This window comes from Molossus molossus, unplaced genomic scaffold (genome assembly GCF_014108415.1).
Source record: "Molossus molossus isolate mMolMol1 unplaced genomic scaffold, mMolMol1.p scaffold_m16_p_21, whole genome shotgun sequence".
In the NCBI taxonomy this organism is placed as follows: domain Eukaryota; kingdom Metazoa; phylum Chordata; class Mammalia; order Chiroptera; family Molossidae; genus Molossus; species Molossus molossus.
The window spans coordinates 8,965,363-8,993,360 of NW_023425357.1; the positions used below are offsets into that span (position 1 = coordinate 8,965,363).

Sequence of the window (27,998 nt, forward strand, 5' to 3'; positions counted from 1 at the left end):
GTGGGCAGGGGATGGAGGGGCCCGGCTCCCTCGCCGAGGTCACGCCCGCGTGTCCAGTCTGTTCATGTATTCCTGCAAGGCCTTCAAACGGGCGTCTATCTCGGCCATGTCGGCCGCCTGGTAGTCAGAGCTGTACTCTGTGAGAACAAGCGTGGGTGGGGGCGGCTCTGAGGGGCCTGAAACCACAGGGAGCTCCGGGGCCAATATGCTGCCCTTGGTACCACCCCAGCAGGCTCTGGGGCATGTGAGGAAGAGATGTGTAGTCCTGGGCTTACCTTTGGAGGGGACCCAGCCCCCCGAATTGGCCAGGCGTCTCTGATGGCGGCCCCGTTCCACCGGGATGGACTTCTGTAACTAGGGAAGGCATGAAAGGAGTCTGGCACCCTCCCTCTACCCCTGCCCCCCAAATTCTACCAGAAATTCTGAACCTAACGACCTCAGAAAATGTAAGAGCTGACACCTATTAGGCACCCACATAAAATAACTTTGTATCTTCACCAAAACCCTCTGGGGTGACTACTATTACCATCCCCATTTAACTGATAAAGAAACAAGCACACAGGCTGAGAAACCACCTTGGAGTCACACAGGTGGTAGGAAGCAATTTGTGGCCAGACTGATGCTCTTAATCAGCGTCCTCGGCCCCCCCCCCACCCCACCCCCATCCTGCCCTCCAATGCAGTGATCTCGAAGCGAAGCGGTGTCCAGAGGCACTTCAGGGGCGCCTCTGCAGCCTGATCCCCAGAATGGAACAGGGAGGAGGGAGCAGCGGCTTCTCCGGTTTTCATGCTGCCCCTACCTCCTCCAAGGCCTGAGGGAAAACACTCACCGCATTGGACCCACTCAAGGTTGTGGGGCTGGGGGGCTTCCTGGGGTGGCGGCGAATGCTAAGGAGGGAGGAATTGGGGACCAATGGGAGGAGTCTTTGGCACCTCCCACCTCACCCTCCTCCAAGGTTTCAAGTCTCCATCACTGAATTTCCCTGCAAAAGACTGTCGCCAGTCTCCCCAGCCGCCTGTATGGGGTTGTCCTATCCTCCAGCCCAAGTTTTACCCTCTAGCGAGGGATTCCGAGAAATCCTCGAAGTCGCTGCAGGAGCTGGCAGACGAGCAGCGGCTGCGGAAACTGTCCACTAGAGGGAGAAGGAGAAGGTGAGGCGAACCCCCCGCAGTTCCGGCCCCCGCCAAGCCCACCTGCTGCCGGTACGCGCCCGCCCGGTTACCCGAGGAGCTCCGGTTTCGGGAGCGGTTAGCTGCATCCCCTCGGCCAGTCACCGCAGCGGGGGGACGAGTCTGGCGAGCCCAGGAGACGGCTGGCCCATCCCCGCTCCCTCCACTGCCCAACCGGTTCCACTGCTGCTGCCGCTGCTGCTGCCTGAGGAATCAAAAGGAGACTCACGCCGGTGTGCCTAGTAATGTGGGGAAGGGCGTCGCTGGTGACCCACCTGAGGTCACATGAGGGAAGGGGAGAGATGGAGCAGGTGACAGGTGATGGAGACAGATGGGAGGTGAGGACAGATCAGAGGACCAAGTAAAGGGGCAGAGATATGGGCAAGGGAGGAGGAAATGGATGCTCACTTCATCTTGATCTCTCTCAGCCTCTTCTCCTTGGCTTTCACAAAGGCTGTGGGGTCAAAACGGGGCAAGCGACCACCTAGGATGGGGTGGAGAAAAGGCTGGGGTCACAGGATCACGCCTCCACCACTCTAGTCCGTTCCACCTCCTCCCTCGGGCAGGGCAGGGCTGGCACAGACCTGTGGGCGAGGGCGAGGGGCGGGCAGGGCGGCCTCGACCCCGGCCCCCACGGCCACTCTCCCGGGATGAGGAGCGGGTGGCGCCACGGCCACGCGACGTGGAGCGTTCCCGGGACGATGAAGCCCGGTCGTCCCGGACTGGGTGCGGCACCACAGGTGGAGTCCGTCTCCTGGGAACAAAAGACCCCACTGTCAGTGTCCTACCGGCCATGACAACTTCTATCCCAGGCCTCTTTCCAAACGTCACCATCTTCAAACCTTCAGGTCCCCCAATGTCTAGATATTCATGCCCCCGCACATGCATACGACCCTCACGGAATCTTCTAGGCTCTGCCCCTCTCAGAGCCCCACCACCCTTTCCTAAAAACATTACCTGTCACTTCCCTACAGCCTCACCACCCCCTTCACCTGGCCCTTCTTGCTGAGGTCTCCCACCGCTCCCTGGTTTCCCTCACCAATTTTCCACCACCCACCCCCAACAAAAACCTGCAGAAATCACCCAGATTCCCACCTGCTGGGCCACGCCCTTTGGTTCAGCTAGACCCTCACACTCCGCCCCTTTCCCAGTCCTGTCGTCCAGCCCCGAGCTCCTGAATGTCGCCTGAAGCCCAGACCCTACTCACCTTTTCCAACTATCCGAGGCCGCCTCGCCACGTGCAGTCCATTAGGCCCCGCCTCCCCCTCCATCCTCGCCCACTCTCAGGTTCCACCCACCCTCTCCATCCAGCCCGGGCTCCGCCCAACCTCCCTCAGACTCCGCCCAGCCCGGCTGGCCCCCAAGCCCACCTGCAGGCCAGGTCTGCGGCTCCAAGGCCCCGCCCACCCGGGCCACGCCCCTTACCCTCTCCTGTAAGAGGCCAGCTCGCTGTTCAGCGTCTTCAGCCGGACGCGCAGGCTCCGCTCTGACGCCTTCACCTCCTCAAGCTGCAGGGAATGGACGAGCGAGCAGAGGTCCAGCCTGAGGCCCAGGTCTGCGCCCCACCAGTCGCCCCCACCGGCCGCAGCGCGCCCTCACCTCCTTGGCCAGGCGGCGGCAGTCCTGGCTGCGGCGGCCGGACCCACGGTGCCCGAGACCGCGCTCTTGCCGCAGCTCCAGCTCCAGGCTGCGCACGAGTCCGCGCAACGACTCGACCTCCTGGCGCGCCGCCCGCCCGGCCAGCGCCTCCTCGCGCGATCGGGCCAGCTGGGCCTCTAGCTCTCGCTTTTCAGAAGCCAGACGTGACACCCTGGGTGGAGGGGATAGAGGGAAGAAAGCGAGAGCTGGGGGGACCAGAGGAGCATGGTCCCTTCATCCCCATTCCTCCAGGGGGGTGGGCACTCACCACTATTTCATCTCCCCCGCAAAGGGGAAACCCACCAGTCCCAGCTGCCCCCATGGTCCCATCACCTCCCCTCCTCCACCTCCCTCATATAACGAGGATCATGGCCACATCACCCCTATCCATCCCTAGGAGGACACAGCCGTGTTTAGTTCTAATTCCAAAATACATCACTGATCTGTCCTGCTGTATACCCTCAGAGCCTCACCCCAAGGTCCTGACCAGAGTCCAGCCTTCCCCTGGCCCCTTAGCGGGGTCTCATTGCTTCCCATTCACCAGAGGACTCGTTCTTTAAAATGCAAATACAATCAAGTCACCTCAGTGCTCAAAACCCTTCATTGAGAAAAAGATGTACACACAGGCTATTATATACAGCACTATTTGTAATAGCAAAATAGTGGAAATAACCAAAATGTACATCAACAAAGAACTAGTTAAATTTCTATAGTACATCCGCCCAGCTGGTGTGGCTCAGTGGTTGAGCATCAACCCATGCACCAAGAGGTCGCCAGTTCAATTCCCAGTCAGGGCACATGCCCAAGCTGTGGGTCAAATCCCCAGTGTCATGCAGGAGGCGGCCAATTGATGTTCTCTGTCATTGATGTTTCTATCTCTCTCTCCCTCTCCCTTCCTCTCTCTCTAAAATCAATAAAGGAAAAAAAAAATTAAAAACAAAAACAGGCTCAAGCCCTGGCCGGTTTGGCTCAGCGGTTAGAGCATCCGCCCATGGATCAGAGTCTAGGGTTCTGTGGGAGGCAACCAGTTGATGTTTTTCTCTCTCCCCCTCCCACTCTAAATGGTAATAAATAGAAAAGTACTGCAAAGAAATCTTAAAATTCATTAAGTACTCTTATTATTCAGTAATTATATTGGTATTATCAGGATAAAGAAAATAATTATGTTAGTATTACTAGAAACTAAAATTTCAGTATGAGAAAAGACATACAAATCAAAGAGGTTAAGTAAACACAGACGTCATTTTTCTCTTTCTAAGAATGTATCTACTTCAGGCTCTTTCCACTAAAAGGCCTGAAAACAATGTCAACCCAGTGGCAATAAGCACCCCTAACAACCAGACTGTGATCTCTAAATACAATTTCCCACTAAAAGAAACCAGAGCTCCTGACAGGAGGCAGGTAAACACCACCACCAAGGAAGGTGTCTTTCAAAAACCCTGATTCTGGCCCTGGCCGGTTTGGCTCAGTGGTTAGAGTGTCGGCCTGCGGTCCAGAGAGACCCGGGTTCGGTTCCCGCTAAGGGTATGTGCCTCGGTTGCAGTTTGTCCCTGGCCCTGGTTGGGTCGTGTGGGAGGCAGCCACTTGATGTGTCCCTTTCACATCGGTGTTTCTCTCTCTCTCTCCCTCCCACTCTATCTGAACAAAACATGGAAAAATGTCCTCTGGTGAGAATAAAAAAAAACAAAAAACCCTGAATCCGATTAGCCTATAGGTTTGATAACCACTTCACAGGAAATATGAAAGACAGAGCAATACATTAACCATGGAGATAAAATCAATAAAATCCAGAATGTAGTATACACTGTGGAACAAATGCCCTGGCTTTTTAAATTTTTATTGATTTATTTTTTTGTCTTTTTTTTTAGCGAGAGGGAGAAAGAGAGAGAGAAACATCAATGTGAGAGAGACACATCAACTGGCTGCCACCCACACGACCCCAACCAGGGCCGGAAACAAACTGCAACTGAGGTACATGCCCTCAGCAAGAACCGAATCCGGGTCTCTCTGGTCCACAAACCAACGCTCTAACCGTTGAGCCAAACCAGCCAGGGCTACCCTGATTTTTTCCACAAATAAGTAGCATGAAAAAAGGAGGAGACTGTAATAAATTAAAAGAGATTTAAGAGACACATCAATAAATTGAAATGTGTCACCATATTTGGATAGTAATTCACATAAGCCAATTACAAAAGACATTTGTAAGATAATCAGAGAAGTGTCAACACACGCCCACGTTAGGAATTTTTGTTAATTTTGCTGTATGTGGTAACAGTGCTTCTGCTTTTATTTTAAATGTCCTTGTATGTTAAGGATACACAGTGAAGCATTTACAGAGGAGAAATGTCTGGAATTTGCCTCTCAGGGGAGAGGGGGGAACATAGATCGAGATAGGCAAAATGTCATGGCCGTTGAAACTGGGACACAGATAAATGCACATTATACTACTGTCTACTTCTGTGTGTGCTTGAAATTTCTCCTAATAAAATGATTTTCAAAATGTGTGGCTCCCCCAAAGTCTCCAAGGAGCTTTCCATTCAGCCCTTTCCAGCAGATAGACTCCTCCCCCACTCTTCCCACCTTCCTCTTCTGGGGTGCTCCAGCCAAGCTTTTCTTAGCAAATGCAGCTCCCTCCTGGAACTCTCCTTCTCCAGACAGGAATGAGTCCACTCATCCTTCCAACATCACCTCCCAGGGAAGCCTGCCCGCCCCCAGCCAGGCTGGGTCATGTCCCTGTTCTCTGCTCTCCTGGCTCCCTGTACATTTCCTTCCTAGCTTCCTAGCTGGTGTTTGTCAGTGTGACTATCTGTTTTCTGTCTGGATCCTCCCCCCATGAGGACAGTCACCAGCTGTTTGGCCACTGGGAAGGAACCTGGACTCTGCAACCAGGCTGCCTACATCCAACTCTGCTACACTTATTACAAGCTGGGTGACCTTGGGCAGTTTCACTTCACATCTCTGTGAAGTGCGACAGTAATAATAAATACCTATAAAGTTGTAGCAATCGCCCAGCTGGTGTGGCTCAGTGGTTGAGCGTCGACCCATGCACCAAGGGGTCACCGGTTCGATTCCTGGTCAGGGCACATGCCCAGGTTGTGGGCCCGATCCCCAGTGGGGGACATGCAGGAGGCAGCCAATCAATGTTCTCATCATTCTCTCCCTCTCCCTCTCTCTCTAAAATTCAATAAAGTTGTAGCAATCTAGGAAGAGTGCTTAGACCAAGTCTGGCACTGAGTCAGGGCTTAATAAACATTAATAGTGCCAGGTGGTGTGCCTGACATGCAGTGTGAACTCGTTAAATGTTGGGTGAATGAATGAATACATCTTGGAGTCTTCCCAAACTTCCTAACTCCAAACTGGGAAGAAAAAAAGAGCCACTATTAAGCTGTAGGAGCTCAGTGCAGAGGGCGCCACCTTGTGGCCTGCCTGGGAAACACACTCACGCCGGCACATCCAGCTTGACCTGAGCGTAGCTCCTGAGGATGAACTGAAGGTCAAGTTTATCCTGCGTCCAGTGCTGCACAGCCAAGCTCCTCTAGGAAGACCCACAGGGTTCTCCAGCCCCGAGCTCTCACACCCGGGAAGGGAGGGGCTGGTCCTCCCCGTCAGCACTGAGGACTCAGTCCTGGGCTAGCAGCTGCCAAAGGGGCAGTGGCTGGGAACGCGAGGGGGCGTGGCGCTGCTGCCCGGATGCACGGTCCAACCTGGCCGTATTACTCACTGTGTGGCCTGGGGCAAGTCCTCTGACCTCTCCGGGCCTCAGTTTCCTCCTCTATAAAACATGGACGACAGCAATGCCTACGCCCACTTTATGAGGATTCAATGAATTAAAATCATAAAGCACTGAGCGTCGACCCCGGCACCCAGTTAAATGCTCAAAAACACTGGCTACTGGTATTACTGTTATTATTATTATGTTCACTACTACTATTACTATTAAAAATATTAGTCCTCCCCAGTGTCTGGGGCCTCCCCCAGATGGAGACCGAGTTCAGCTTCCCATCAGCCCACAGCAGGCGCTCAATACGTCAAAAGCCTTTGCTCTCTTCACTTCACTCTCTCAGTCCCGTTGTTCTCACCACCTTCCCAGCTAACACCTTGCACATGCCGTTCCCTCTGCCTAGAACACTTGCCCATCCCCTTCTCTGGCCCCCATCGAGACCCACCAGGTTCCTGTTGTAGCCTTCCACAGCACAGGCTCCCTTTGCGATGATATATCTGGGCGCTTATGTGGTCAACGTCTACCTGCCCCCTGTGGTGGTCACTCACATGGGGGGCAGGGAGGGGACAGCACAAAAGAGGCACTGAATATCGCACTACTTCCCACCCTGTCTTTGCACATGCTGTTCCCTGGAATACCACCCCTGACCACGCCAGGTCAGGTCCCCTTTCTGGGATCCCCCACCCTGTCCATTCTGCACCTTCAGATCTGTCTCCCCCATGGGACTGGAGTCCCAGGAGGGCAGGGCCAGGATGTTCTCCATCACCACTGTGTCCCCAGGACCACCCAGCACAAGACAGGCACAGAAGAGAGCTCAGAATATATATTCAGTGAATGAGGGACCGCCATCCGCCCAACAGTGCTGAGCATAGGGGCCCGGAGTGCATGATGGGATGTGCCCTCCCAGCCCCAACTGCCCACCCCTTCCAGACTCACTGCTCCCGAAGGTGCCAGATCTCGGAATCCCGGGTGTCCCGAGGGTCCTGGCCGTCCAGCCCTCGAAGGCGGCCTAGCTCCTCCTTCAGTGAGCGGATGATGCCCTGAAGGACCACGGGGTCCGGCTTGCCCTGGTACGGGAGGGGCAGCGGGTAGTGAATCCTGGGGAGGATTAGAACCATGGCATCTCAGAGGCCAAGCATCCCCAAGGGTATCTACCAGACTCTGAGAGCCTTAGGGTACAAAAACACACAGTTCCAATAACCTCACATTCCTAAAGGCTCAAGTCCCCAATGCAGCTGTGAACCCCCTCCCTGCCCCTTTGGCACCAGTCGGCCCCCCCAAGACCCTCTTATATAGCAAATGTGGAACCACCGGGTCACGTAACTCGCAGCCAAGCGCAATCCTAACTGAGATTCCATAATAGGAGACTCTGGATGACCTGACCTGAGTCCCCCTTGGCTGGAGAAAGGTAGGGCACCTTGATTAACTGCCCCACGAGGTGCCATTCATAGAAGACTGATAACTTCCCGATAGAAACTCCAGGATCTGTTATTAACAAAGGGAGCAGACGCTGTGCCCAGCGACTTGACTGCCATTCCCAGCTCCCTTCTCCCTTGCTGCCTCCTGCTATACAGACAGACAGCCAGATACTCTTTTCCCAGCATCCCTTTCATGTGACCACTTCAGGCCAAGTACTATGGGAAAGGCCACGTGACCATTATTGGACAAATATAGGAAATCTGTTGGGAGTCTTCTGGGAACACTTTTGTTTTCCTAATAAAAACAGTAGATGTAATTAGCAAGCACAGCCTTGTTGCCCTTCCTCTTGCTTTGATACATATGCAATGCCTGACGATCTAGCAGCCATTTTGTGACCATGAAGAGATGTGGATGAAATCAAAAAGCCAACATGTTAAGGATGACAAAAGAAAACAAACAAAAAAACACAAGGGGCCCGAGTCCCTAATGAAACTGTTGAATTGCCCCCAAATGCCTAAACATCTCATTAAATGATGCAAACCTCAACACTGAAGATTCCAAAGGCAAGGTTTAAGCAACATCCCTACCCTGCCCTGGGTACCAGGTGTTCCTGAGGTCTAAACACATCATCTCCCACCTGTCCACCAGCCTGGACCTAAAGCCAGCCCTTTGTCCCACCTGTCAAACTCCACAGAGTAGATGAGGATCAGGTAGCGCTTGGAGTTGAGCTGGGCTGACCTCGAGGCCAAGGGGCCTGGGCAGCCCCCCATCTTTCGGTTCCGCAGGGACTCCAGATCTGTGTAGGTCAGCAGGTCAAGGGTGACCGATTCACTGCTCTGTTGGGAGAGGATGAGAGGAGCTACTACAAGACCCACCAGGGCCATACCCAGAGCACCCAACCCACACACATGGGCCACGCCTGGACCTGTTCTCTGGGCTAGCTGGGCTTCCCTACACCACACCCGACAGCAAGATAGCCCTGTCCAAGGTGCTGGCACAACATCACCAGAGGGAGAAATAAGAAAGAACCTGAATGCTCAACCGTGGGGGACAGCTTGGGACTGTGCCTGTCCAAGTATTGTCCGTCAAACCCTGGTGACGATCCCTGAGACCCTTCCAGGGAATCCAAGAGGTGAAACCATTTGCATAATAACGCTAAGATGTCATTTGCCATTTGTGCTGTGTTGACACCCGCACTAATGGTGCAAAAGTAATGGTGGGTAAACACGCCGGTGCCCATTAGCAGAAACTCAGCCAGCGGCGGCAAATGTTCTGGTAGGCATTGCACTCTCCGATCCATGCGGTCTCAGCGGGGGACCGGGAGGGAGAAATAAGCAAACAGATAGACAGATAGACAGACAGACAAATAGATAAAACACAGGAAACGAAACCTCAGAATGTACTCGATGATGCCGAAAAAATTATTAATTTCACTGCATCTCAACCCTTGCGTACACAGCTTTGTAGTACTCTGTGTGACAAAATGGGAAGTACGCACCCCGCTGCACACCAAAGTGCGACAGCTGTCTCAGAAGAGCACTGTGCCATCGAGTTGTGAGCAAAGCTGGCCACTTTTTCACGGAACGCTATTTTTACTTGAAGAAACCACTGACAGACAAAACCAGCGTTACTCAGCCTGGGTGTCCAGCAGGCGTCTTCTCAAAAATGAACAGAGTGAGCCTGTCGCATCCAGAAAAACAGCTACCAGTATTGGTTGCCAATGATAAAAATTCAAATGTCAAAGCGAAAACTGGAATTCGGGATATCTTGGATCTGCCACCGGGTGCTTGACAGCCTCGAGATGTTGAAAGACTTTCCTGGTGAAATCGGTGAGGATATTAACAAATGTGGCTTCCTGGTTTTATATAATGACTCGTGATAACATTTGGAAGAGCTGCACAAGTCAATAAACCAGTATTTCCAAATGACCAATATATGATGTTACACAATGGGTAAAATATCCGGGCAAAGTGCAAGATACACCAATAGATTTTAGTGTGACCGAATAAAAAGTTCATTGCTATGGTTTCAGGTTCCACATTACAACCAGCCTTTAAGAAACTACCACCTCCTGGCTGGTGTGGCTCAGAGACTGAGCAGTGTCCCATAGACTGAGAGGTGCTGGTTCGATTCCCAGTCAGTGCACATGCCCAAGTTGTGGGCCAAATCCCCAGTAGGGGGCGTGCAAGAGGTGGCCAATGGATGTTCTCTGGTTAATGTTTCTCTCTCTCCCCCATCCTCTCTAAAATCAATAAAGAAAACATAATAATAAACTACCACCTGTCCTGTTTTATTTATTTATTTTATCCTCACCCAAGGACATTTTTCCATTTTTGTTCAGATAGGAGGGAGGGAGGGAGGGAGAGAGAAACATCAACATGAAAGGGGCACATCGAGTGGCTGCCTCCCGCACAACTGCAACCAGGGCCGGGGACAAACTGCAACCGAGGTACATGCCCTTAGCAGGAACCGAACCCGGGTCTCTCTAGACCGCAGGCCAACGCTCCAACCGCTGAGCCACACCAGCCAGGGCACACCTGTCCTGTTTTAATGTATTAGCTAAGAAAGACATGCACAATTATCTGACAAAGCTATGGAAGGACCCCTTTCCAACTTCGACCAAAACATATCACAACACAGAACATGAGGACACATCAGAGAATCCAGCAGTTTTCTGTTAAGCCAGATGTTGAAGAGATTTGAAAACATGTAAAACAATGCTATTTTTCTTCCTAACTTATTTGGTTTCAGAAAATATATTTTTCATAAACATGTTATTGAGGTTAACATGTAACAGTTTTATTATTCTTATCTTTTTTCTTTGTTTGTTCAGGTAGAGCGGGAGGGAGAGAGAGAAACAGAGAGAGAGAGAGAAACATCGATGTGAAAGGGACACATCGAGTGGCTGCCACCCGCACGACCGACCAGGGCCGGGGACAAACTGCAACCGAGGTACGCGCCCTTAGTGGGAACCGAACCCGGGTCTCTCAGGACCGCAAGCCGACGCTCTAACCGCTGAGCCAAACCGGCCAGGGCTATTCTTATCTTTTTTTAATGCTTTTTTAAATTGATTTTTTAGAGAGAAAGAAAGGGAGAAAGAAGTAGAAACATCGATATGAGAGAGAAACATCAACTGGCTACCTCCGGCATGCCCCACACTGGGGATCAAGCTGACAACCACGGGACCACACTCAATCCACTGAGCCACACCTGCCGGGCTATTATTGTTATTTTTGAATGAATTCATAGATAACTATAAATTGTTCTCAGTTTTAATTTGTAACATGGCAACACATATTGATAGATAAATCCTGCCTAAATAAAAGCTCTTTGGTGTCCTCAGTAATTTCTAAGAGTATAACAAGATCTCAATTCATACATGTTTATTACCCAAGTCTTCTCCCGTCTGTCCCAGTCGCAAATCTGGGCTCGCATACAACAGCGCGCTCTCAAATCCCCTTCTAAATGCCCAAGGCCCTTTGTTTCAGAACCACTGAGTTAGAGAAATCATAATAAATGGATACATGGAATACTATGCCACCATTAACAAGGACGACAAACTCAAAAGTTGTCAATAATAAAAATAGACGATACCTATATTGCACTTATTCTAAGCCAGGCATCATTCTAAGTTTTTTCATATAATTCATTTAATTTTTACAACACTATAAAATGGGGACAACGATCATCCCCACATTAAAGAAACTAAGGCATTGAGGGGAAGTAACGGGCCCAGGCTCCCAGCTAGTAAGTGGCAATGATGAATCTGAATTTAGATTCCGTGCTCTTGGCTATTATGTTATTATGCCTCTACTACCAAAATTTTTACAGAAAAGGACTCTCACTTTCTTTTTTTTTTTTAATACTCACCCAAGGATATTTTTCCATTTTTCTTCAGAGAGAGTGGGAGGGAGGAAGGGAGAGAAACATCGATGTGAGAGAGACACATCAACTGGTTGCCTCCTGCATGACCCTGACTAGGGCCAGGGACGATCCCCAACCAGTCAAGGGACTGGTGCCCTTGACCAGTCGAACCTGCAACTCATTGGTCTGCGGGTTGACGCTCTAACCACTGAGCAAACCAGCCAGGGGAGGGACTCTCACTTTCTAAGTCATACTATTGTCACAATTACATGACTGCATATTTTATCTCTAATCAGAGAAATAATGTAATTCACAGTTTTAAAATGACATCTAAATAGCATTCCTTGTCACTCTGTTTCAACCAGTTGTTTTTTCCTATTAATTTTGACTATTTGATATTTTCTTCTCAACTGACTGTCTCCCCGACTAGAATGTCAGTTTCATGAAGGCAGGGGGTTTTCTCTTGGTTCACTCTTGTATTCCCATGCCAACAACAGTATAATGAAATGAATGATATTCACTAATGTAACTAAATTTTTATGAAATATTGTTGAATCTTTCAAAAAAGCAGGTGACAGAATACCTTGAGAAATATACCAACTACATACAGGGCAGGGCAGAAGTAGCTTTGCAGTTGTTGGTATGAAAAATAATACAACAATTAATAAATAATAATACAAGAATAAACTGTTTTGCATATTTACAACTGCAAACCTACTTTTGCCCCCCCGTATAATTATAGATCTGTAAATGTGCACACACACGCATGCACACACACACACACAAAGATTCACAAATGAATAGAGAAATGAAGAAACAACCAGATTTTCATGAAAAAATTACCAGGAGCGAGTATCAGAAGTGATTTTTCCTTTCTTCTTTACATTTCTGTGACCTGAATTTTCTACCTGAGAATAACTCTCATTAGAATCTAAATAAGCCATTTCTTTGGTAAAGAAGAAGAGAGATAGCCCTGTCCCTTCAATGAAAGAGAATACAGAAGGTCTTGCATACATCAGATGGGCCTCTAACCCCCAAGAAACCAGGAGACAGAAACCTCCCCCAGCCCCTACCCCTGGTCCCTACCTGGGTAAGGGCCGACTCCAGCATGTTACAGAAGATGTTGAACTGTTTGAAGTTCCCTGTCTTGTGAGTCAAATCTTCAATGACTAGGTGGGGAGAAAAGTCCTTCCTGAGGTCTGACCACCTGCCCCACCCAAGGGCAATGCATCCAAGCTTTCCAACTTTCCCTGACTCCAGTGCCTCTGGCCTGAGGGATGAGGCCTACACCCCCGCCCCACCTTAGAGCTTCTGGTCAGGTAGAAGAGGCAGGTGGGCAGGATCCCAGTTGGCATCATCTTCCAGAAGCTGATCTTGGGGGAACACAGGCAAGCCCAGCCCAGGCAGGCACACTCACAGCTGGCATCGAACTCGCCCCGCCACTGGTCAGCCGTCATCCGGTCCTCCACCTCCAGCTCCAGCACCTGTCCAGAAACCACCACGCGCACGGCATGCTCCACACCCCGGAAGACGTAGTCCGCCTGCAGGATGGCTGGCTGGTCCATGGCCAGTGTCACTAGAGAAGGGGATGAGACAGAGACCCAGAGGGGCTGAGACCCAGGCTCAGGAGCTGGAAGGTCAGAATTCATTTCCTGGCTCCACCACTTACCAGCTGTGGCACCTTAGGAAAGAGACTTTGCCTCAGTTTCCTCAGCTGGGAAATGGGTACAAAATGGCACCAACCTCACAGAGTCATCGTGAGGATTATATTGGACAATACACATAAAAGCACTTAGAACCTGCACATTACTATGCCCGATACATGCTGGCTGATAGAATGTATAATTGCCAACAAGAGAATCATGATTAATACTATTAGTTACTTATTCATCCTTATACTCATTACACATTTATTATTATTCACTCCTTCATTCAGCAAACATTTGGAGAGAAAAATCCAGCTGGAAAGGGGACGGAGGTATGGAGGTCAGGTGGGGCAGAGATTCCAAACAGGGAGTCAGGGCAGGCCTCCGTGAGAAGCTGACATCTGAGCGGAAAACTGCAGGAGGCCAGGGAGCCAACCACGTGACTCTTCCGGGAAAGTGGTCCACGCTGAGAGAACAGCCAATGCTATATATTATCAATGAGACGCTTAAATCATTCACATTGAATTAAACATTGATCTTATTAATTAGGCTGTTGCAAGCAGAAGTACCTTCTCTTAGCCAACAGAGCTACTACTCACTGCTGGCTCTCCACGGAGCTGGGAGAGAGTCAGGCCTCCGCCTCAGCCTGGGTTCTAGGGGCTGGTTCAGAACGGGAGCCCCAGGCTGCCTGGGTTCAGCTATCTGCACAGACATCAGCAAGTTACTCCCCCTCTCTTGGATCCAGACTCCTCATCACCACTCTGGGTGCTGGGGATCTGCAGATTAGATTATGGCCCTACCCTCAGGAGAGTGGCAACAGTCAGAGGTATAAAAATATCAAGTAGTGCCCTGGCCAGTTTGGCTCAGTGGTTAGAGTGTCAGCCTGTGGACCAAAGAGTCATGGGTTCGATTCTGGTCAAGGGCACGTACTTTGGTTGTGGTTTGGACCCTGGCCCTGGTTGGGGTTGTGCAGGAGGCAACCAATTGAGTGTCTCTCTCACATCAATCTCTCTCTCTTTCTCTCTTCCTCCCACTCTGTCTGAAGATAAATGAAAAAATATCCTCAAGTGAGGATTAAAAAAAAAAAAAGTCAAGCAATGGGGCAAGTGAATGCTGCGGGGTGAGGGCTGCTCTTTTGGCTAAGGTGGCCAGAGCAGAGGCCTGGAGAGAGGGAGACAGAATACCTGGGGAAGAGTGTCCAGGCGGACGGAACAGCCAGGTAAAGGCCCCAAGGTGGGTAGTTCCAAGTTGGTTCTAAGAATAGCAAGGAGGGCAGCATGCGGGAGGGAGGGCGGTAAGTGATGAGAGCAGAGGTGTACCGAGCCAGACGACGGTCATGAGGACAACTAAGTAGGATAACGGTGCCCATCTCCTTACACTGGTGTAAGGAGTGAATGAATTAATCATGCTAAAATGCTTGGAGAAACTGAGCCCTGCCTGATACACAGCTAGCACGCAGTACATACTGGCATCATCATCATTATTATTATCATTGCTTTGTTGTTTCTGAACTTGAAAGGGACTATAGAGACAAGGCAAGCCCATTCCCTCCCCAGTGTACAGACAGGGAAACTGAGACTCCGCGAGAAAAAGGGCCCTGTCCAGAGTCCCACAGCTGCTCCAAAGATACAGCCACCCAGGGCTGCCCTCAACCCAGATCATGGGGACCCCTCCAATGCCTGATCTCCTTCTCTCCCCCATTGCCTACTCTAGTCCTCACACTTTCCCCAGGAAGTCCTTCCTAAGGTCTGGTATTGGAAAATGTCACATTGTGAGGGGAAAAGAGATGAGCCCTGAAACTCTAGGTCAGTGATTTTTAACCTTTCTACAGCCCTTGAGCCTTTGAGAATCTAATGAAACTTCTGAACCTTCCCCAGGTAAATGAATAGGCCTATAACTTTTGCCATTAATTTCAGTGGCTCCCAGAATACCACTTCCAGACCAACGACAACTGTCTGAGCCACACACATCCTGACAGGCACCAGTCCCTACACCGAAGCTCTTGGTTTTATTTGGCCAGAGGTCTCTGGTCTTGGAGGGACTCATAAAATCTGGAGACCTCTTTCACTGGAAAATTCACTCTTGCAATTGTGCTTTCATTCTCTAGGCGGCTCAGAGGTCCCCACAGCTACATATTTCAACATATTCCTCATCCCCTTGTCCCCAAAGCAGGCACCAAGCAGCGCTGGACTTGTCGGACTTGGTGCCCTAGACCCGCCCACTGACCACCCGCCCTCAGACTCCATGAGCCAATCAGCGGTCTGCCTCCCTGGTTACCAAGGAGTTGGAGGCAGCTGCAGAACACCGGAGAAGCGAGGAGCAGCGCAATTTCAGTCCCATTCACCACCCAACTTGTGGTCCGCAACTCCCAGCAAAGGTGACAGATGAGGAAGGGCGCCCGCCCCACCCCATCCCTGCTGCCAACCTTCCAGCCCTCTTCCTTCCCCACTTCCCTACATGAGCCCCCATTTTCACCCCACGGATAGCAGCCCTGCACTAGATTAAAAGGGCCTTTCCACATCTAAGTGCCTTGGAAACATTAGCCTCCACCTCAGTCACCAGATATTAAAGCCCTAAATATTCTCCTGGAATTCAACCTTCCCTTAACACACCTGCCTCCCTCACTTCCACAAACCTTGCCCACTCCCTCCCTCCCTCCCCATCCCCTCTTCTAGGCCTGTCGTGAGCCCTCAACAACTGCTGATGTAATCAGTCCCACTCCTCAACACTCATTCTCCACATGGACTTGAGGTTCTGAGCTCCCCTTCCCTTCCCTCTGCAGAACCTCCCTCCCCCCATATTCCATCCAGTCCTGCCCCCCCCACATTCCCCAAACCATTCCTCTCCTCCCCTTCTCTCCCCAAGTCCCTTATTTGCATCCTGCTCTCCCAGATTGAGGGGGGGGGCACAGCATACTCCCCTTTTCCCTACAGCAGCCCCCATGTTCTCCTGGGGCTCCTCCATATACTACCTGAATTCCGCTCTGCCCCCTATTATTCCACCAGGATTCTGCCTGCATATTTGCCCAGGGTTCGACTCCACACATCCCGCCTTCAGTCTGCATTCCATCATCCCCATATTTCACCTGGATTCTGTTCCCTCCCAAATGCTTCATAAACCCTTCCTCCCTCCCTTCCACTCTATCTAAAAATTAATGGAAAAAATATCCCCAGGTGAGGATTAATAAAAAATGGATTAAAGACTTAAATGTGAGACCTGAAACCATAAAATTCCTAGAAGAAAAAATGGCAGTAAGACCTGGTCGGTTTGGCTCAGCGGTTAGAACGTCAGCCTGCGGTCCGGAGAGACCCGGGTTCAGTTCCCGCTAAGGGCATGTACCTCGGTTGCAGTTTGTCCCCGGCCCTGGTTGGGTCGTGTGGGTGGCAACCACTCGATATGTCCCTTTGACGTTGATTTTTTTTCCCTCTCTCTCTCTCCCTCCCACTCTATCTGAACAAAATATCAAAAAATGTCCTCGGATGAGGATAAAAAAAAAAAAAGGCAGTAAAATCTCAGACATTTTTCATAGCAATATTTTTTCTGCTATATCTCTTCTGGCATGGGAAACAAAAGAAAAAAGAAACAAATGGGACTACATCAAATTAAAAAGTTTCTGCAGAGCAAAGGAAACCATCAACAAAATGAAAAGAAAACCCACTGAATGAGAGAACATATTTGCCAATGATACATCTGATAAAGGGTCAATTTCCAAATTTATAAAGAACTTATAAAACTCAACACCAAAAAAACAAAACAATCCAATTAAGAAATGGCAGAGGACCTGAATAGACACTTCTCCAAAGAGGACATACAGATGGCCAACAGACATATGAAAAGATGCTTGATGTCACTAATTATCAGAGAAATGCAAATTAGCCCTGGCTGGTTTTGCTCAGCGGTTAGAGTGTCGGCTTGGGGTCCAGAGAGACCCGAGTTCAGTTCCCGCTAAGGGCATGTACCTCGGTTGCAGTTTGTCCCCGGCCCTGGTTGGGTCGTGTGGGTGGCAGCCACTCAATGTGTACTTTTTATGTCGATGTTTCTCTCTCTTCCTCTCTCTCCCTCCCGCTCTATCTGAACAAAAAATAAAAAGATGTCCTCAAAAAAAAAAAAAAGAGAGAGAAATGCAAATTAAAACCACAATGAGACATCATCCTATACCTGTCAGAATGGCTAGCATTAATAAATCAACAAACAAGTGTTGGCAAGAATGAAAAGAAAAGGGAACCTTTGTGCACTGCTGGTGGGAATGCAGATTGGGGCAGCCACTGTGGAAAGCAGTATAGAGTTACCTCAAAAAATTAAAAATGGAACTGCCTTATGACCCAGCAATTCTACTTCTGGGACTATATCCAAAGAAACCCGAAACACTGAATCAAAAGAATGCACCCCTATGATCTGACTTTTGTTTTAAAATTTTTTCTTTATTGCTTTGAGAGAGGAAGGGAGAGGGAGAGAGAGATAGAAACATCAATGAGAGAGAACATTGATTGGCCGCCTCCTGCATGCCCCCTCACTGGAGATTGGGCCCACAACCTGGGCATGTGCCCTGACCGGGAATTGAACTGGTGACCTCTTGGTGCATGGGTCAACGCTCAACCGCTGAGCCACATCGGCCGGGCCTGACTTTTGTGTTAACAAGATCCCCCTGTATGTGGGGCCAAGGGCAGAAGCAGGAATCCCAGTGAGGAGTTCACTGCAACAGATGAAGTCAAAATAGGTGAGGGCTTAGACCAGAGTGTCGCAAGGGAGGTAGTGAGACACGGCTGAATTTGGAGTATGTTTGAAGGTGGAGCAGATGAGATCTGACTGACAAAGCATATGTGGGGGAGAAACAAAGGAGGTGTGATCAACAATTCCAAGGTTTTCGTGCTGAGTTTCTGGAAGAATGGAAGTGCCATCAACTGGGTTTGCAGGCTGAAGTGGGGAAACCACAAGTTTGGTTTGGGACAAGTTTTTAAGGTATGAATGTCAGTTAGACTTCCAAGCAGAGAAGGTTCAGTTATTGGACATTTGACTCTGAAGTTCACATGGGAGATCCAGACTGGAAATATCACTATGTAAAGATTATCTGAAACCCCAAAACTGCGTGAGGCCACTAGGTGAGTGATACAGTCAGAAAAGAGGTCCCTCTATCGATGATGAAGCTGAGGTAAAAAGGGTTAAACAACTCACCCAAGCCACCCTGTTGTTCATTGGTAGGGCCGGCGGCAAAGCCAGGATTCAAACTCAAGCAACCCAAGGCTTCAAAGCCCATGCACCTAACCACAATGGGGTTGTTAGGAAGTTTACAAGTTAATTCACATAACACACTTGACAGGTACCTTGCACACAGTAAGCCCTCAGTAAAGGCTATGCCTTCCACCTCATTAACGCATATCCTCATCTCTGGAGGCCTCCCTCCCGCCCTCCTCAGTGTCACTTCTTCATTTCCCTCCACCCAAATCAAAGCTTATAACTCATCGCAGGGACCTCCGTCCCTTCATACTACGCATAATAACCGTCTGCCTCAACATCTCCCATTAGATCGCAAGACTGTATTACTGTAACGGAAAAGACTGACCAAATACCAGAGGAAGCGAAGTGATTCCTTTATTCACGCATGCGGACCCAGAGCAGGCAGTCTCCAAATTCCCGGCCCCCACGCTGCAGCGCGCGCCTAGCTTTATAGAGGGCTGGGCGGGGCGTCATTCTTTGGTGGGAAAGAGGTAAGCAGCTTACAGAAGCAGCAAGCGAAATGGTCATGTTATTTCCTGGGTGCTTGTTTTCCTAAAATGGCAGCTTACTTCCTCTACCATTCCCCCCCTTTTGATGCTATTAGTTGCTACTGCTGCTATTTGCATCATTAGATAAACGGCTATAGTCTGGATCCTCAGACCTTCACAGGTTTTGATACCTATATTGATATTGCTGGAGGGCTAATACTTTGGCTGTGGTTTGCCTGGTCACGGTGGACTCTCCGAGTCCAGACTATAGTTCGCATTACGTATGGTCCGAGGCTTATTCCTAGGAGAATGATGGCCAATGGTCCAATTAGTGGGAGTAGCCATCGGAACCAGGCCTGTGTGTTTATGCCCCAATTCCAATTTTCTAGTTCCTTGGTACTGCGCCTTATGCTTTCCTTGAGTTCTTTGACCTTTTGTTAGGTTATGATTCCAGACTGGTTTACAAAGTAGCAACATTCTACCCCTAAGAACATGCAAGTTCCCCCTTTTTCTGCTGTTAGCCAGTCTAGGGCCCGGCAGTTCTGTAAGGTTACTTCTGCTAATGAGTCAATCTGTTGTTGGATGGTGGTCAAGGAGTCTGCTACCCTGTCCATGTCCGCATTAAGTTGGGCAGACAGCTTGTAGTAGGTAGAGGCAGAGAACCCCAGGCCCCCTACTCCTGCCCTTACCCCAGCCGCAATGCCAATTTCGGCTACAACTGCTATAGCCGCCCCGCTTTTGATTTGGGTAGGTCCTTTTCAGTTTGGTTGGAGTAGAGCGGACATTTCCCGGGAGGTTTGGATGCTGATGCTAGGGGTAAGGAAGACCTCTAGGCATCTCCCAGACCAACTGGCAGGGAGGCACCTATAGCCTTCCATCCACATAGGAGGAACAGTCCAGGCTCAGTACAGACACTTCTGTTATTAGGGACACCGAGGTTACTGGTACAAAGCTCTGGGTTGAGAGACCTTACTGGATTTTCTTTTGGGGAGACCTTTTTGGACTCTAGGCAGGTGACATTTGATCTTCTGGCGTCCAGGAATACATTGGTTGTTACCGGCCCCTGGGTTAGGGTCTGATTGGGACCAGGAGGTACCTTAGTATGATTCCAAGTATGTGGAACAGGGATTCCAAGGAGTCCTTTCTCCTGGATTGGCAGGCAAATCCAACATTCCTGAGGGGCGTTGCTAGTATTCTGATACGCCGAGTACCTCATCCGTACTAGCTCCTGGACCTGTACTATGCGGCTTATTTTCTGTAGTTCCTCCTAGAAAGCCGTAAGGTTAGCACCCTTGTATGTCTCCTGGTTTTTCAGTCGGTTGGCTACCTCTTCTACAGCTTCCTTTCTAACTGCCTCAAATTTCTCCTGATTCAGACTGTTTAACTGGTGGTGAATACTCCAACAAACCTGTCTGCCCGGGGGTCCATATGACTGGCATTTTTGACGCTGGTATCCTTAAGTCCCTGCCATTCTTCCTGGCCAGTATAACTGCCCTTTCCAGGCACAGTAGGACGTCTGTGCCTATATCCAGTCCTGGGGCATAGAAGTGCTATATGCAAAGTGGGTCCCGGGCCAAGTATAGGACACTACCCCTCCTGCTAGTCTCATCTTTTCTCTAGGCCTGCTGCATTTACATTCAGGAGCTTGAACTGGGGTGAGGTCTGCTAAGCAAAGCATACTAAGTATCCAAAAGCACAAACAAGCCCAAGATATGTTCCCCTGAGAGCCAGCCGCTCCCAGGTGTTCCATTCTGCTGGGGCTACAGTCATTGGTCCAATTCCTAGGATTATGGCAAAGCCTCCTACTGCGGTCAGGTACCATCCTGGGCAAGTCTATTCCTTTGAGCCTCCACCAATGCCTGGTTTCCTTTTCAGCTTCAGGGTCGGCAACTGTGGTGGCTGGTCCTCTGGGTCCCTGTCAGTCCTGGAGTCCGCTGGGTCCGTTGCCCTCTTGGCTCAGCTGTGATGAATCCAGGGGATGATTCCTGCAACCTTAAGTGCAGTAGGGGTCATTAGTATGACTAGGTGGGGCCCAGTCCACGTGGGTTAGAGGGGTTCCTTTTTCCAGTCCTTTATCCGTACGTAGTCCCCTGGTTTATGTGAGTGGGCTGGCCCCCTTCGCGGTAAGGGTTCTTGGCGTAATCCGGCCTGATGTATCTGGCTAAGTGTCTCCCCTAGCTTCTGGAGGTACTTAGTCTGCCCTGCTTCTCCTATAATCCGGAGCTTTACTCTAGGTAGGGGTAGTATGGTTGGCGGCCTCCCATAGACTAACTCAAAAGGTGTATACCCTGTGGGATTAGGGGCATTTCACACCCTGAACAATGCTAAGGGTAATAGATATGGCCAGGGCAGGTCAATCTCCTGATGGAACTTTGCAAGGGTTTCTTTCAGAGTCCAGTTCATGCGCTCTACCTTTCCTGAGCTCTGAGGGCGATAAGCAGTGTGTAGTGTCCAAGTAATTTTTAACTGTGTTGCTAGTTCCTGGAGCACATTTGCAACAAACGCTGGCCCATTGTCGCTGCCAATGATCATAGGTAACCCGAAGCCAGGAATAATTTCTCTGAGGAGGGTCTTAACTACTTCTCTGTTCTTTTCTGTCCTGGTGGGGAATGCTTCTACCCATCCTGAGACAGTACAGACTAATACAAGCAAGTATCTGTATCCCTGGCTACTCTTGACCTCAGTAAAATCAATCTACAGGTCCTCAAAAGGCTATTGCCCCGTGTTGCATTCCAGGGAGGCTTTTCGGGTGGCCTGCTGCACTGTTCCTGGCACAGGTTGGGCACTGAGCTGCTGCCGCTGCACATAGCTCAGATCCACTAGAGAAACAGTAATACCTCCCCAGTGAGGCCTCTAGAGAGGTTTTCCCTAAATGCGTGAGGGCGTGGCATTGCCTGACGAATTGCTGGCCTGGCCTTGGGGTACGTAGAGCCGTTCTTCCAGCAGTTTCCATATGCCAGTGGGCATTCAGAGGCAGTTTTCTTGTATGGCCCATTTCTGTTCCTCCGGGGTGTAGTCTGGCTGGTTGAGGTTCAGTTCTAGCCCTGGCCGGTTTGGCTCAGCGGTTAGAGCGTCCGCCTGCGGTCCGGAGGTTCAGTTCTAATAGGATACCTTCTATGGCTGGGGTATTTGTCGGGGCCTCCCTTTCTGTAGCTGCTGCTTTTGCTGTCTGATCGGCCCTTCTGTCCCCTTGGGCTATTTCTGTTTTTTCTTTCTGATGGCCCTTGCAATGCATTACTGCTACTCCCCAAGGGGCCCAGACTGCTTCCAGCAGTCAAAGTATCTCTGCCTTGCTTTTAATTTCCTTACTTTTGGCTGTTAAGAGTCCTCTCTCTCAGCAGATTGCCCCATGGATGTGTATGGTGGCGAAGGCATACCAAGCGTCTGTGTAAATGTTGACCCTTTTCCCCTCTGCTATTTCAAACGCCCTGATTAATGCCCAGAGTTCTGCCCTTTGGATGGACCAACTGGCTGGCAGGGGCTTCAATTATTTTCTCATTGTCCACGATAGCGTACCCTGCCATTCGCTTCCCCTCAGTCATGTACCTGCTCCCATCGGTGCAGAGCGTTAGGTCTGGCTTGTTTAGAGGCTGGTCCCGCAGGTCTGGTCGGCTGGCAGGCACCTCTTCACTTGTCTCGAGGCAGTCGTGGTCTGGTTCTCCCAGCTCAGCAGGAAGGAACGTAGCTGGGTTTCTTCACTGAACAGTGCTGACTTTCACTCGGCGGTTCTCATGGAGAAGTCCCTGGTACTGTGTCAGTCTCGGGTTGGAGAGCCATTTGTGTCCTTGTCCAGCCAAAAGGCTGGATACCATGTGGGGAACAAATACGTTGATCTCTTGCCCAAGTGTTAGTTTGTCTGCCGCCTGTAAGAGAGTGACAGCTGCAGCTATGGCCCTCAGGCAGGGTGGCCAGCCTGCTGCCACACTGTCCAGTTGTTTAGACAGGTACGCAACTGGCCTTTGCCATGGTCCCATTTGCTGGGTAAGGACCCCTAATGCTCTTTTCTCCTTTTCGTGTGTGTAGAGGTCGAAAGGTAGTCGGCAGCCCTAGGGCCGGCACGCACCCAAGATGATCTGTTATGCCCTGGAGGGCTTTCTCCTGTTCGGCTTCCCATAAGAGGGGTGCTGTGTCTGGGCTTTCAGCACTCAGTATAGTGGTTTGGCTAACGCCACATACCCCGGTATCCAGATTCGGCAGAACCCGGCCTGCCCTAGGAACTCTCAAAGTTCCCTCCGTGTGGCTGGGGTGGGTAGGGCCATTATGACTTGCCTCCTTCCTTGGCCCAGGACCCGTTTCCCTTGGGAAATGAGGAATCCCAGATATTTTACCTGGGCCTGACACATTTGTGCTTTCTTCCACGAGGCCTGGTACCCTGCCTGTTAATAGTTCAAGGAGCTGACAGGTACTTACTTCCCAGCACCAGTCCAGTGTAAGGGCGGCTAGCAGGAGGTCATCTATATATTACAGCAGCACTAGGTTCATTTCTTTGTCAGTAAACGGTTTTCTTTTTTTAATGTAATTTTATTTTTTTATTCTCACCTGAGGACATCTTCTCATTTTTTGTTCAGATAGAGTGGGAGGGAGAGAGAGAGAAACATTGACATGAAAGGGACACATCAAGTGGCTGCCTCCCACAGGACCCAACCAGGGCCGGGGACAAACCGCAACCAAGGCACGCGCCCCCAGCAAGAACCAAACCCGGGTCTCTCTGGACTGCAGGCCAACGCTCTAACCGCTGAGCCAAACTGGCCAGGGCTGTAAACAGTTTTAAGTCTCTAGCCAGGACCTCTCCGAAGAGAGTAGGTGAATTCTTAAATCCTTGTAGTAACCTAGTCCAGGTCAGTTGGATTTTTGCCGCAGTGTGGGGGTCTTCACATTCGAAAGCAAAGAGTGGTTGGCTCGCCTTTGCAAATCAAGGCATCCTTCAAGTCCAAACAGAAAGGCATCCTTCAAGTCCAAACAGAAAAAGCATCCTTCAAGTCCAAACAGAAAAGGCATCCTTCAAGTCCAAACAGGTGAACCAGGGCACCCCCGGCGGGAGTTGGCTGAGGAGCGTGTATGGGTTTCGGTACCGTGGGGTGCACTGCAATGGCTGCCTCATTCACTGCTCGCAGGTCCTGTACTGGCCTGTACCCGCTCCCATCTGGCTTCTTTACTGGCAGCAAGGGAGTGTTTCATGGGGACTGGCATGAGACAAGTATACCTTCCCTCAGATGCTTCTGGATTATCTCTGCGATGCCCAGCCGGGCCTTCCTGGGGATGGGGTACTGACGGATCTACCTTGGGCCAGCTCCCAGCTTCAGTTCTATAACTATAGGCAGGTGGTTCCCTGCTAATCCTGGTGGGTTGTCTTCTGCCCAGACCTTTGGGTATTTCTCTCGCAGGTCAACCCCTCTTCTTTCTGTGGGCTCCTGTTGGCCTTCCTCTGCCTCTTTATATAGTCGATATTCCTCCTCCCGGGGAACTAGGATTGCTACGAGGTGTGGGGTGCCAACTTGTAGGTAAGCCTCTCCTGACGGGCGAAAGGAGATCTGGACTCCCAGCTTAGAAAGCAGGTCGCGGCCCAGTTGTGGAAGTGGGCACTCCGGCATGTACAGGAATTCATGCTTTACCTGGTGGCCCCATTCTACAGTTCGGGCTTGGCAAAACTGTTTGGGGCCACTGGGCTGTCCGGTGGCGCCAACGATGGAAATTTCACGCCCTGAGGGAGGTGCGACTGCAGTTGTTATCACTGAATGTTCTGCTCCAGTATCCACCATACGGGAGGGTTTGGCCCCTACTGTTATTTGGACCATGGGCTCATGGGGGCCTAGGTATAGTGAGCCTGGTCTCCCTTAGTCCGAGTCTAGGCCTGCCAGACTAAGGATGGTAGGCGCCTGGGTCTCAGGTCCCGATTGCCTATTGGCCTGCCTTTTCTTCTTTCGGTCGGGACATTCCCTTTTCCAGTGTCCCCTTTCTTTGCAGTAGGCACATTGGTCTGACTCTACACTCCAGTGTGTGGACTTGTTCTTCCTCTCTGGCTGTTGGCCTTTTCTGGGTGGCAGGGGCTTTCCCAGTGCAGCCACTAGGAGAGCTGCCTTTTTCTCCATTCTTTTTCGAGCCTCCCGCTCGGCTGCCTCCTCTGTTATTGTATATCTTGCTGGCAATTTCTATTAGTTGGGTTATGTTCATCCTGGCAAAGCCCTCGAGCTTCTGAAGTTTTTTTCTGATGTCTGAGGTTGACTGGGAGATGAGCACCGTGTTGACCATTCTCTGGTTGTCTGGCCCCTCGGGATCAAACAGGGTGTATATCTGATAGGCCTCACACAGACGCTCGTAAAAATCCCTGGGGCATTCATCAGCTCACTGAGTTATATTAGCTACCTTTGACATGTTAGTAGGCTGCCAGGCCCCTGCTCGGATTCTGCGGAGGAGGGCATCCCTGTATCTCTGGAGTGCGGCCCTACTTTCTTCTGAGTTGTGGTCCCATTGAGGTTGGGCCTCAGGTGCTGCTGCTCTTGCCCATTGGACTGGATCTCATGTGCCCACTGGAGCTGTGGTTTCTAGATATTGGTGGGCCTCCTGGAGGATGCACCTTTGTTCCTCTGTTAAACAACGTGAGGAGCAGCTGCTGGCAACCATACCAGGTGGGATTGCATGATGTACTCCATGAGGTCGAAAAGGGCCTGGGGTTTCTCTGAGCAGAACGGAGTATGGTGTTTCCGGTTTAAGAGGTCAGTGGTGGTGAAGGGCTGGTAATAAACGATGGTCCATCCTGGCTGCTCAGTACCATCTGGCCCAATTTGCGGTGGGGCCTGGGTCTCCCTGAGGGGCATCTGGAATGGCTGCCGCTGTTGAAACCTTGTCAAGACTGGGGAGGCTGGGGGCGCTAGCAGAACAGATGCTGGCAAGACAGATGGTGGTGGAGTTTCGATTTAGGGAGCCCGGGGGACTGTCTCAGGTGCATATGGGGGGGGGGTAAATTGACGAGTGGTTCTTCTTCTTGGTCGCCTTTGAAAATGGGGGTCGGCGTGCTTCCTTAGATTGAGCTATGAGGACACAGGCTGGGACTGTCTGCATTGGGCGATAGCAGCACGAGCGTGAGGTCTTCCTTTTTGTTCCAGCTATCCCTGCCAATTTTGACTTCTATCCTGCACAGCACTGGAGCCAATTCGGCATGTCCTGAACTAGTTCCTGCCACCTGTCTATGTAGACATACTGGTCTGGGTGCCCTGGCCTCCCTGTCACTGTCAGATGTATTGCGCATATGATCCCTAAATTGAGGGATCCCTCAGGGGGCCAGCCCACCCCAAAAGTAGGCCATTCTCAGATCCTGGCCCCAGAACCGATCAAAGTTCTGTACCATGCAGTCAAGTATTGTTGACGGACCTCCTCCTGTGGTTTCCCTCCTGAAACGGGTAGACAGACAAGGGGTGGGGTTTTCCGATCACCGGCCTGGCCACTCCCCTTGCGGGGACTTAGGTGCCTCTTAGCTTTGGCAGGTCAGTATAAGCCCCTGACTTGGATCAGGATCAGGTTCGCAGGGAGGGACTGTGTCCCCCAGAACCTGATACTGCCCTTAGCCGTATGAGGTCACCACAGAACCACAGGTGGGGGCCCACTCAGACTCCCTAGGCTGGTGGAGTTGCACAGACATTCACACTCACTCTCACACTGACAGTCGAATGAGTTTAAACATTCCCTCCCATTGGGGCTTGCTCTACCTGGAGGCTGGAGGGCCTGAAAGGTGATCAGTCTCTCCTTCCACCTCAAGGGTGGGTCTATACTCTGGCTCCTGGTCCCTGGGGCACTCACCAGTCCTGAAGTTGCACAGCCCCCGAAACTGAACCCATGCATTTCCTCTGGCAGCCCAGGTGGGGTGTGAACCTCACCTGCAGCTGGCAGCGGAGCCCCGGATGGGTAAGGACCCAAAATAACCAGGTCAGGCGCTTCCCTCTGTCACAGGGCTCCATGCAGTGCCCGCAGGGCCACCTCACCCGTGGCAATCACCTGCTTGTGTGAGTCATTTCCCGGTCAGGTAACCAAAATGTAAGGGAAAAGACTCAGACCTAACACCAGAGGAAGCGAAGTGGTTCCTTTATTCACCCATGCGGACCCAGAGGAGGCAGTCTCCAAATTCTGGGGCCCGAGCTGCAGGGCATGCCTAGCTTTATAGCAGCCTGGGCAGGGCATCATTCTTTGGCGGGAAAGAGGTAAGCAGCTTACAGGGGCAGGAAGCGAAAAGGTCATGTTTTTTCCTGGGTGCTTGTTTTCCTAAAACGGCGGCTTACTTCCTCTATCATTACAAGGGCATTTCTATATTTTACCATCTTCTGTCTCCTGATCTACACACTTTACCATGAAAAAAAACCTCCTGTGAAATACAAACCATCCTCCGACTCACTATCTGCCCTCTGCCTCAAAAACCCTCATTAAAGCGCCCACCCGCATTAAAGGGCACCTCCTCCAGATCCCTACACTGCGGGGTCAGCTGCCTGCCGCAGCCCACTCCCCCCAAGAGCACCCCCTCCCCCAGGATCGCCAGCCCGGCCCGCGCACCCACCGCTCTCTCCGCCTCTCACCTCCGCCGTCACTCCTCCTCGCGAACGGTTCAACTGCCGAAACTCTAGCCCCGCCCCAGCATCCGGCTTTTTCACTTCTGATTGGCTCTTGTTTACTCACAGACAAATTCCTATTAGTTAAACAGACGCCCGTCTCTTTGTCCCGCCCCTGAGAAGAACCCGCCCCCTAAATCTTGCAATTGGCCAACTCCGAAGAGAGGTTTCGCAACGGGTCGGTTCATCAGTCTCCTTTCCAATCACTACTGGCTAATCATTACTGTCGGTCATACAAAGAGGTT

At 50.8% G+C, this 27,998-nt stretch overlaps 1 protein-coding gene across 1 annotated transcript; it reads right to left on the bottom strand.

The window, feature by feature from the left end:
* CCDC61 (coiled-coil domain containing 61) lies at positions 1-27,762 on the bottom strand. Its single transcript, XM_036275882.1, has 14 exons — positions 27,721-27,762; positions 13,229-13,387; positions 12,898-12,980; positions 8,626-8,783; positions 7,465-7,626; positions 2,769-2,979; positions 2,595-2,677; positions 1,754-1,923; positions 1,578-1,653; positions 1,223-1,374; positions 1,054-1,132; positions 830-887; positions 276-348; positions 1-137 (listed from the first exon to the last, which is right to left on the bottom strand). The coding sequence occupies exons 2-14, from the start codon at positions 13,374-13,376 to the stop codon at positions 40-42; spliced, it is 1,551 nt and encodes a 516-aa protein (XP_036131775.1). The 5' UTR covers positions 13,377-13,387; positions 27,721-27,762; the 3' UTR covers positions 1-39.
* Positions 27,763-27,998: the final 236 nt, after the last annotated feature.